The sequence below is a fragment of the Chionomys nivalis genome, chromosome 12 (genome assembly GCF_950005125.1).
Source record: "Chionomys nivalis chromosome 12, mChiNiv1.1, whole genome shotgun sequence".
Classification (NCBI taxonomy): domain Eukaryota; kingdom Metazoa; phylum Chordata; class Mammalia; order Rodentia; family Cricetidae; genus Chionomys; species Chionomys nivalis.
This window is the reverse complement of record NC_080097.1, coordinates 67,449,570-67,459,798: the sequence shown is the minus strand read 5'-3', so window position 1 is coordinate 67,459,798 and position 10,229 is coordinate 67,449,570. Positions and strand designations below refer to the sequence as shown.

At 46.1% G+C, this 10,229-nt stretch overlaps 1 protein-coding gene across 1 annotated transcript; it reads left to right on the top strand.

The window, feature by feature from the left end:
• Window positions 1-460: 460 nt before the first annotated feature.
• Ptger2 (prostaglandin E receptor 2) lies at window positions 461-9,954 on the top strand. Its single transcript, XM_057786418.1, has 2 exons — window positions 461-1,446; window positions 9,103-9,954. Exons 1-2 carry the CDS (start codon window positions 604-606, stop codon window positions 9,346-9,348), a joined length of 1,089 nt encoding a protein of 362 aa, XP_057642401.1. The 5' UTR covers window positions 461-603; the 3' UTR covers window positions 9,349-9,954.
• The last annotated feature ends 275 nt before the right edge of the window (window positions 9,955-10,229 follow it).

Below are 10,229 nucleotides of genomic sequence, written 5' to 3'. Positions count from 1 at the left end.
GACTGGGTCCTCCTAACTTCCGTTTAGTGAGTTAGTTTGCTATCCTGTTACCTCAGCCTTACTACCCTGCACTGGTTCCCAGCCTTCTGCTAGGGCTAAAGGCTTCAGAGCTGAAGTCAGACGACCCTGCAAGCATTCTGGATACTCCGCGGGAATGAAGACCCTACAAGTCAGCTCAGGTAGACGCTGGACCCCCTTCTAGAGCCCAGCTAGTGTGTCTCGCCTTGTTCCCCCACCACCAACCCCAGCAGCAGCTTGCAAACAATGGAAGTTGCTTGCCTGACAGCCACTACTGGACCTGCTCCCAGACGTCGCGGGCATGGGGACTGAGGGCTACCCCTTAAGCTCTCCCCAGCAGCCAGAGTGGATGAGGCGCAGGAACCTCGAGGGCGTCCCTGATGCTTCAGGGAAGTGGCCACTGGGCGCGCAAGCGGGAGACCCGAGCGAAGCGGCCCTTGGCGCGAGCTGGGGGCCGGAAGGGAGCTCTGGATTTCGGTCCCTCCCCTTTTCCCTTCTGTGTCTTGGAGCACCGGGGCCCTCAGACCCTCTTGCTGTCAGGTACCAGCCTGGAGGAGAGAGTCTCTCTCCTCCAAGCCCTCCACCATGGGTAATGCCTCCCATGACTCCGAGCGGATGGAGGACTGCCAGAGTAGACAGTGGCTCCTCCCGGAGGACAGCCCAGCCATCAGCTCGGTGATGTTCTCGGCCGGGGTTCTGGGGAACCTTATTGCGCTGGCGCTGCTGGCACGCCGTTGGCGCGGGGACACAGGGTGCAGTGCCGGCAGCAGGACCTCTATCTCCTTGTTCCACGTGCTGGTGACAGAGCTGGTGCTCACTGACCTGCTGGGGACCTGTCTCATCAGTCCGGTGGTCCTGGCTTCCTATGCGCGGAACCAGACACTGGTGGCCCTGGCTCCCGAGAGCCGCGTGTGCACCTATTTCGCCTTCACAATGACTTTCTTCAGTCTTGCCACGATGCTCATGCTTTTCGCGATGGCCCTGGAGCGCTACGTCTCCATCGGACACCCTTACTTCTACCGGCGCCGCTTCTCGCGTCGCGGGGGCCTGGCGGTGCTGCCAGTCATCTATGCGGTCTCTTTGCTCTTCTGTTCCCTGCCGCTGCTCAACTACGGGGAGTACGTCCAGTACTGTCCCGGGACATGGTGCTTTATCCGGCACGGGGGGACTGCATACCTGCAGCTCTATGCCACGGTGCTGCTGCTGCTCATCTTGGCGGTGCTCGCCTGCAACTTCAGCGTCATCCTTAACCTCATCCGCATGCACCGTCGGGCCAGAAGAAGCCGCTGTGGATCATCCGGCGGTGGCCTGGGTGGCCCTGGGTCGCGCAGGAGAGGAGAAAGGACTTCAATGGCGGAGGAGACTGACCATCTCATTCTCCTGGCCATTATGACCATCACCTTCGCCATCTGCTCCTTGCCTTTCACAGTAAGTCGTTCGTTTGTTTCCACAGCCCAGCAGCATGCAGCTGCCTGAAACTACCTTCACCTACCCTTTCTACCCCCGGGCACTCATTGGCAACTTGAAAAACAAAGTGCCCTAATTTATAAAGGTCTGTTGCCATCATTGCTTTCCCTTCTCACCTTTGCCCACTTCCTTCCGGCCCCAGCTTTTACGCATGAACTTTCCTAAGAGAGCAGTTCTTCTGTGCCCTACAGGAACCTTCTACACGGTCCCTTCCCTGGGTGGGTTGGTAAGTGAAGAGGAGGGAGTCTTCCCAGGTTAGGACGGTTGTCCTGTTATGAGCCGACCACTGGAGTTCAATTCCCTTGATGCTTTCATTTCTCCTAGGCAAAATGTAGTTGCCGGCCCATAGCATTCAGAGAGTCCTTGGTGTAGAAGTTTACAGCAGCTTGCATTTGACTTTAGGAATTTTAAGGTCAAAAATCTAGTTGAAAGAGTCACCAGTTCACATATTAGAGTACAAGTCTGTGTGGTCATGAAAACGAGAGGAAAGGACCAACTGTTACATAGTGCTTTTGTCGTCCCTCACAGGAGACACTTGTAACCTCAAAATATTCTCTTAATGTCACTGTCAGGAATATAGATAGATGCTCGCCGTTCTGTAGCTGTGCACTTGGTGCGCTTGAAGGAACATGTAGCAACAGCTGGTACTTCACAGGGAATCAGAGAAAAGGCTTCCTGGGCAATGGAGGAAGGGCCAGGGTAGAAGTGTGGGTGCTGTGCGGTTAGAGGGACCATTAGTTCTAAACAAATTAGTTCTAAAAATAGATCCCGAGCTCCTGAAGTCTAATGTGGAAGCAGAATTGAGTTTGGAGCCTTCTGATCTCTCATGGAGAGCTATAAACTGGGGATTTGGGAAATGATGGCATGAATGGTGGAATGTGTAGAAGCTACAGAAATCACTCTTTCCTGTCTCCTGCCCTCATCGATGCTTCTAATTGGTATCATCTACTCTTCCTCGGGGACATAAAGAGATTCGAATATGAGCCGCGTCCCCAAAGAACCCCCATTCTCAGCCATATTCTCTTTGCTCTGCTCCCCATATTACCCTCACACTTGTAGCTCTGTCCCTGGAGCAGATGGTCTGAATTGGTAAGTTATACTTAGTGGGGAATAAGATGGAGCTGGGCTGTGGGAGGTAGCAACTCCCTAGGCACCCCAGCAGGAGAGTTTGCTTCATGAAATGTTGTGATTTAGAAACGAACATGGCTCGTAGGCTTCAGCTTTATAGATAGAGTGTTTTGTATTTGGGACCACTGACCACTTTTTATTCAGAATAGCAAGAACTGTTTCCTACGTTCCTCAGAAGTGTGTCAGACTCTAGCCAGCAAAAAGTACCATTCACAGCCAGAGCTGGTGGGACCCCAGTCAGTTCTGCAGTTCTCTGGCCATGGAAAAAGATGGGACTCAGGAAATCCAGAGTTAGTAATGAACTGCTAACACCAGTCACCGTCCCAGGTTATGAGCAGAGTGGAGTCCTTCCTTCTAGGATGTCAGCCTAGGGCCTCCAAAGTTCAGGAACTAAAACTCTCAAAACAGAAGAATAAAAACGCTCAGTACACTGAGATGAATTCAGTTCAGCCTAGCGTACCACTACTGTGACACCTAAAGACTTAGGGTTCTGAGTGTGCATTTTTACAGCAACTCACTATCTTCACACCAACCTCCAAGATGAATCCTATTGTGTAAATGAGTCAAGTAACTTCCTCCTGGGCCCACAGCTAGGGAGTTGCAGAGCTGGGATACAACATATTAATAGTAATAGTATCTAAAAGAAAGTTCTCATTTTAAGAGTAACATGGAAGAAGATCCAACTATGGTTTCACAAGAGAATTGGGAATACATAATAAATATTTGGACCACCTTGTCTCTTTATTCTAACTTTTCTTAGCTTTTAAAATAAAACAGCATGTTAGCGCTGTCCCCCTCACCCCATGCTAATACAATCATGTTGCTTCATTTTCTTTCTCCACAGTCCTGTGAAATACAAGCCTGGGACTGAGATTTTAGGAGATTGGCTAGTGTAAATGCTAGTCTAAATTAAGAAATAATCAGATTAGCCCTCACATAAAACCTTCCTTTGATGCCCATAAAACATTTCTTCAGTGACTTAAAAAGCGTGTGGTGCTTAGGACTTTGGTTGTCCAGTATGAAATCACACATGAGACCAACAACATATGTGCAAACTATTTATTCACTATGTATAAATTAATAAATTCCTCCTCACGTTAATCAGCTGTTATCATCATTTCACAGTGATAAATAAAGCTGCTTTTCTTCCTGAAATGGAACAGAGCACGGGAAACATATGAACCTTCCATTCTTGTCTCAAATACTCTCTGTTTCACAGTTTCCAACCCTTGCTCAGCCAGCTACTTTCTCAGCACTTTGTTAGTTGTGCTTAGCTTTTGGGCATTTTAAACTGTTCTCCACATGCCATTAGGATAAAGCGTTTATGCATTTTATTCAGTTCTAAACTTTCAAGAACCTGCCATTGACTCACTTAAAAAATATCTTCTTTTTTTTTTTTTTTTTACAAATTCTCCAGGGTTAGAATTTCTAGGCAAATCTGATTAGTGGAAATCTGATCTTCACACTATAGAAAAATTTGAAGCAAACAATCCTGGAGTTTCCTGTTCATTCCTGTTTATTTCTGGTTTCCCTTGTGCCAAATGTCAGGTAAACAGGTGGTGAAAGTCACAAGGGTATAAACTATAAGCTTCAGGTAGCGATGGAAGAGAAACCTAGAAGTCTCTGGGTGCCCACGGAGAACTTAGTGTGGTGATGTGTAAGTGAATGTTCATAAGCAGCTGGAATGCCCTTCATCATTGAGACATCATTAGTGATATGTTTGACAATGGTTGCAACCGTTGAAATACACATTTCCTTTTAAGAGAACATTCCTCCGTGTGTTTTCAAATGATATCTTTTGCTCCACCAATTTGCTATTCTGCAGTGGTGACTGTAAATACAGACACAGGTGTGGTGGTTTTTAAAATACGGTCTGTAAGAAGTCATTTTTCCTGACAGAGAATTAGAGCTTTTTATCCTCACAGTTAGGTGGATCTTCGCTGTTATTTCAGACCAGGATTTCAGCTTTAAAAAAAAAAAAAAAAAAAAAAACATGCAACACAGCCTTTTGAGATCACTTCCTTCTTCTTTGGCATACCAACATCACAGTATGAACTTCAAAACAAATAGATACCATGTTTCGGGACCACCAGCCAACAAATCTTTTTCTAGGTAGAGGCTTAACTCTCAGTTAATCTACAGCTTGCGCGGTGTGCTTGGCCTCTCGTGTCCCATTTTGAGTTTCTGACCACCATCAATCCCCATCCAGATCTTGAGCTTATGTCTACTGTACCACATTTCACATCACTGGGGCTCACTAAGCTGCATTTCTCTGACAGCATTTTGCTACCTAAACTGGTCCCTAAATTGAAAACTAGGACACTTGTGTAATATGAAGGGCCAGAGAAAGGAAAAGCGTTTAGGGAAGGCTGAAACTTCCTGTGAACAAGGGGTGTTGATTTCTGCTCCATGGACGGTGCATGTGATACTGTCTGGGGCCTTGGATGAGTGTGTTTTCTCTGCCAATGAGAAAATTTAAAGGCAAGGAGAATCTCCAGTGTAACAGGTAGCAGCAGGGAAAGGTCTCAGACACAGCAGACAGAATCAACAGGTGATGAAAGGCATTTACTGGGGAGAAGAATCACAAGGCAGAGGTGACCTGGGGAAGCTGAAGCTCCGCCTCTCTCGGAAGGAAGCCTGGGTTTCAGGGTCTGTGAGGATTCTTCCCCAACTCAGTGTTGCTCCGTCTGACCAAAGACAAGGAGGCCATTAGCTCCACAAGTTTGAGGTAAACATGCCCTGATCCAACCTCGAACTTGTCTTGCTGGTCCATCAGCAGAGGTACGGAAGTGGGGAGGGGGATTGACTAGTGGGGAAAAGACAGAACTTTCAGTCTTTGTCTTCAGTCATATGGACAAAGAAAAGGCTGGAAGTTTGTCAACATTATGTATTTATGGCTCCTTTCCCTATCTGTCTGCCTCCGTCTGACTCCCTTCTGGTCCTTCACACGGAACACACCTAAACCATCTGTGAAATATGTTAGGGGACTCCTGGGTGGGTGAATCATGCTGTCCACCATTTCCTCAGAGCCACTGCCCTGGGCTGTTTCAACCCAGAGCTGTAGACTTCAGCAGTGAGTTGTCATTGCACTTTCAAGGCACAGAGTGCCGTGGTTCTCATGCTGGACCCATATCCATGCCCCGTTTTTTTGTTTTTGTTTTTCTTATGAAGTAAAGTAGGGTTCAGTTTCCATGTACCACAGACATGTTTAGGGAGAAAGGATTTCTTTAAAGCATGGCCCACCCACCACCACAACAACAACAAATTAAGAGTTAATTGTGCAATGCCTGTAGCTAGGAGACCACAACATCTTTGGAAAGGCAGATGAACAGAGAGTAAGTGCTGCCTGCAAGTTAGCTGTTGGTAAGTGTTGATGAAAGCGAAGCCCCATGGAGAACAGCCAAACAGAGACTTTGAAAAGGGGCCACAGTTTCTCCATCTCTAAAGAGAAGAGGGATAGTCACAGGCCTTCGTGACACCTTTGAACAGAAGTGTCAGGTGGTCACTCGTGAATCTCAAAGGAAGCTTTGTCTCAAAGGTTTTGTATGCATGTGTGAGTCCCAGATACTGCCTTAGGACTGACACAGCAGTTGGAGCTCCATCACTGCAGTTTGACTCCTTACGCAAAGTAACTAGTCTTCTAGCCTCGGCTTCCTTCTCTCTAAAATGAGTCTGCACTCCTGTGGAGAGGCTATCAGATGACCCCCGCCACTGAAGCCCACGGCTTAGCCAAGACTGACTATGCTGAAGAAGCAAGGCAACTGAATGTTTTACATCTTCCCAAGTGTAGCGTTCATTCACTCTAGAATTCTGAACCCACTTCATATAGAATTAAAGATAGGAAAATAGTTTAAATGACAGCCCCTGACCATTGCCAGGATGGAGCTTTCCAGGGGTGACTGCCTCATACATGGCCAAAACAGCAGGTTCCTGTCTGCATCACTCAATATGTACCACAGCTCTTTGCAAAACCGGGCGCAGGAGTCAAGCAGGTAACTCACTGGATGCCTTAGACTAGGACCGGGCATTTTCTCACAGGTAGTCAACGCCAGAAGGAGAATGCCTTCCCATCAACCTCCAAATTTAAATTCTAGAACATCACCAAAACATCACTCCTGTGTCTCTCCTATGTCAACTGTTTGTTTAGTACTGAAGATCAGCCACAGGGAGAGAGGAAGGTCCACACTTTGAGTTTGGAGGTGGGTGGTGGTAATAGGTACTTTTTTTTTTTTTACATTAAGGTCAGTCAAGTGCATTTCCAAGAAGAGATTTATGAGAAATCCAGGCAGTGCCAGTGCACACATAGGTGAGGATGCAGAAGAGTCAGGGGGATGGCAAGGTCTGGGCTGTGGTCTTTATTGGGGTTTCTGCAGGAAAGACATGTCAAGGTGAAAGGATTAGGATGACAAACTTGGGTAATTATGACAGGCTGTCAGCTACAAGGCAGGCCTTAGTTGCCTGGTAACAGGACCCTGGATCGTTAAGGAGAGAACATTACTATGAGTTGGGGGGGGTCTATGGAGGAGGTATATCTCAGGACTCGTTAGTAATGTGTGTAGCAAAGACATACTCATTGTGGAGTCCTTTGTTGGTTGCAATAATTAGCCATGCCAAGGAGGGGCATTCTGTCCCCCAACTAGAGACTTTTAGATTTCTAAACCTCACGATAGAGTTGGGAATGTAGCTCGTGATAGAATGCTTGCCAAACATATGTGAGACCCCCAAGTTCAAGTCCCCGCACCATAAAGAAAAAAATTCACATGATAAAATATCATAATATATAAAAACTGTAACTGAATATTTTGCATCTAAAATAGCACAGCAGGCTAGAAGACTAGTGCCCCATTGCGTAGCCCTACCTAACTCTTCTCTCTGAGGTCTGAGAAGCCCACCATCAATTCTCCTTTTTCCTTACTCATCTGCCAACTCTTTTCTCCATTCCTCATGCCAAGATTCCCTGGCATAAACACCTCTGGCTGCCAAACCTTCCCGCTATTGTCCTAACATAAGCAACCCAAAGATGACTACTTTCCTCTCGCCCTCCAATCTGTTTGGTACATCCAGTTCCCAGATGCTGCTGCAGAGTAAGTACGGGAGAAGGGGAAGGAATGAGTCGTTTCGGGGGAAAAGTATCAGGGAAGAAGTGGATGGCTTCCCTACATCACAGACTAGGCCAGAGGATCCCTAGCACACTAAGAATTACTGTGTTAGTCAGATGATGAGGTGTGGTCCACATTCGAAGTCTTTTTCTCTATAGGCTGGAATGAAGAGGTATGGCTACCAAGTCCGTACTGTTCCCTGCCAATCTGCTGCACTGAGTCAAATGAGAGCACCAATACCGGTCTGGAAATGCCCATCCACATGTAAGAGTGTGTTTGTCCACTTCCCAGAGCTTAAGACATAATTCTGCAGGCCCCTGCTGCAACACTGACCTGGATGTAATATGCACTGAGCACGTACCAGTACCAGAAGTCTTGGATTTGTACCCTTCCTAGGCTACTAGCCAGCCTTAGGTCCATGGCAAGTGCCCCTGTGTTCTCCTTGGTGAAGTGAGGTCACAACTCACCTACTCTGTAGAGCACTATTACAGGAGCTCTGTTGGCGCAGCTGAAGTGCTGCTTCCGATGACCTGTGAGGACAGACTCACAGTCTCTTGCCCACGATACTAAAGTTACAGACTGAGTTAAATTCAGGTCAAAGCAGTGCAATATTCAGAACCAGTTCTCCAACTGATGTGCTCGGTTGCTCTTACTTGCTGAATCGTGATAGTCACGCGCACGCCTTTAATCCCAGCACTCGGGAGGCAGAGACAGGCGGATCTCTGTGAGTTCGAGACCAGCCTGGTCTACAAGAGCTAGTTCCAGGACAGGCTCCAAAACCACAGAGAAACCCTGTCTCGAAAAACCAAAAAAAAAAAAAAAAAAAAAAAAAAAAAAAAAAAAAAAAAGCCAGATATTTGAAAGTGTAACGTTATTCTTAACATTTCTGAGACTTACTTCCTCATCTGCTATGGCTTCCGGAGGACTACAAAGAAAGCAGGTGTGTTTCACAGCGCACATGTTGGGCTATTGACAAACAGAAACTACAAATATTATCATCACGACTACAGATATTATTAAAATATTCTATTTGGTTATAAGCAGGTCATGCGCTTGAGGTCAGTTTGGACTATATAATGAGATCATCTGAAGGGAAAGCAGATTCTATTCTAGGTGCCAAGAAAAGTTTATTAATTTCCCTCCATTCCCAGGGACAAGATTAGAAAGTTTTGTATATGATGCCAATGTTAATTGTAACCCTTAGAGTACTTGCTTTCATTAAGTTCACAGGAAAAAAAAAAGATATGATTTACATAGAAGATTTTTTCCACCCGCCCTTCCACTTGCTGCTACTACACAAAACAAGGCTGAATCTCAAGAGATGATGGGATGGATCTAAGTCAGCTTGCTTACAATATAAAACTAACGTTGTTTTCCTCTCTCCTTTCAGATCTTTGCTTATGTGAGTGAAACCTCTTCCCGAAAGGAAAACTTGGACCTCCAAGCTCTTAGATTTTTATCAGTTAACTCTATAATTGACCCTTGGGTCTTTGCCATCCTTAGGCCACCGGTCCTGAGACTAATGCGTTCAGTCCTCTGTTGCCGGACTTCATTGAGAACACAAGAGGTTTCACGGACTTCCTGTCCTACCCTGTCCAGTGCCACTAAACAGACTGACCTTTGTGGGCAGTTATGAGGATGCACCACAAGGGAGCCTCTGCAAAGGCCTTTAACAGCCTCCTTGGAGAAACGTGAAGAGCTGGCGTAGAAACAAAATGAAACTGCAAGGCCCTTCGTGGAAGATCTCAGAAGGCTGTCTACAGCTATGTGACCTTTGTAGGACAACCAGCTGCGTCTAAGACCCAGTTGATTTAAGCTTTCCTGCTGAATAACCAAGCATGTGGTTTTGTAATTTGTTTAAAACTCTACGTGGTTACTGTCTCCTGTTTTAAATTTTGATGCCACTGTTGTTATAAATGCAGTGTACAGTCAGGCCAAACGAAACTCATTCTCTAGGAAGTCAGTTCGTGCAAGCGATGAAGCAATCGAGACAGACAAGTTGCTGTCTTGTGATTGCTTAATGGACTCTATTTGGACCATGAACTTGAAAGTCATTAGTCCCTTTAACTGTAACGTTGTAATTTTGTGCCTGTGGGAGTCCTCTCCAATCAGGACTGTGCCACCCTGAGAAGTCTGCACTGATGTGGTTAAGGCCGGTTTGGTTCACCCTTCCCCTAGGAGCCTTGTCCTGGTATCAAGTTATTTATTCTGTGTTGTCTATTGTGATGATGCTACTGAAGAAGACTAGAAATTTCCTTCTCAAAAAGAAATAGTAAAAGAATTAATTCTAATGAATGCTTTTCAGTTTTTGTTGGGGAAGCTTTTTCATAGTTGAGGCCAGATTTTAAAATCAAAATCTGAAAACTCGAGCCCATTCTTCAGGTATACTGGAATCCTCGTGGTGTTGATATACTAGGGGCACAACTAACATGCGCATCCGCTTCACAAGATGACTGGGTCACGGCAAACTCTTCTGTTGGTATTTTTATTTAAGGAACATATTTTGACTCATACTAC

What these genes read in the sequence shown, in the direction of transcription:
- Ptger2 (XM_057786418.1), top strand. Translation starts at nt 604, where the DNA reads ATGGGTAATGCCTCCCATGACTCCGAGCGGATGGAGGACTGCCAGAGT. An exon ending in TCTGCTCCTTGCCTTTCACA is followed by an intron (nt 1,447 to 9,102) that starts GTAAGTCGTTCG and finishes CTCTCCTTTCAG; the next exon opens with ATCTTTGCTTATGTGAGTGA.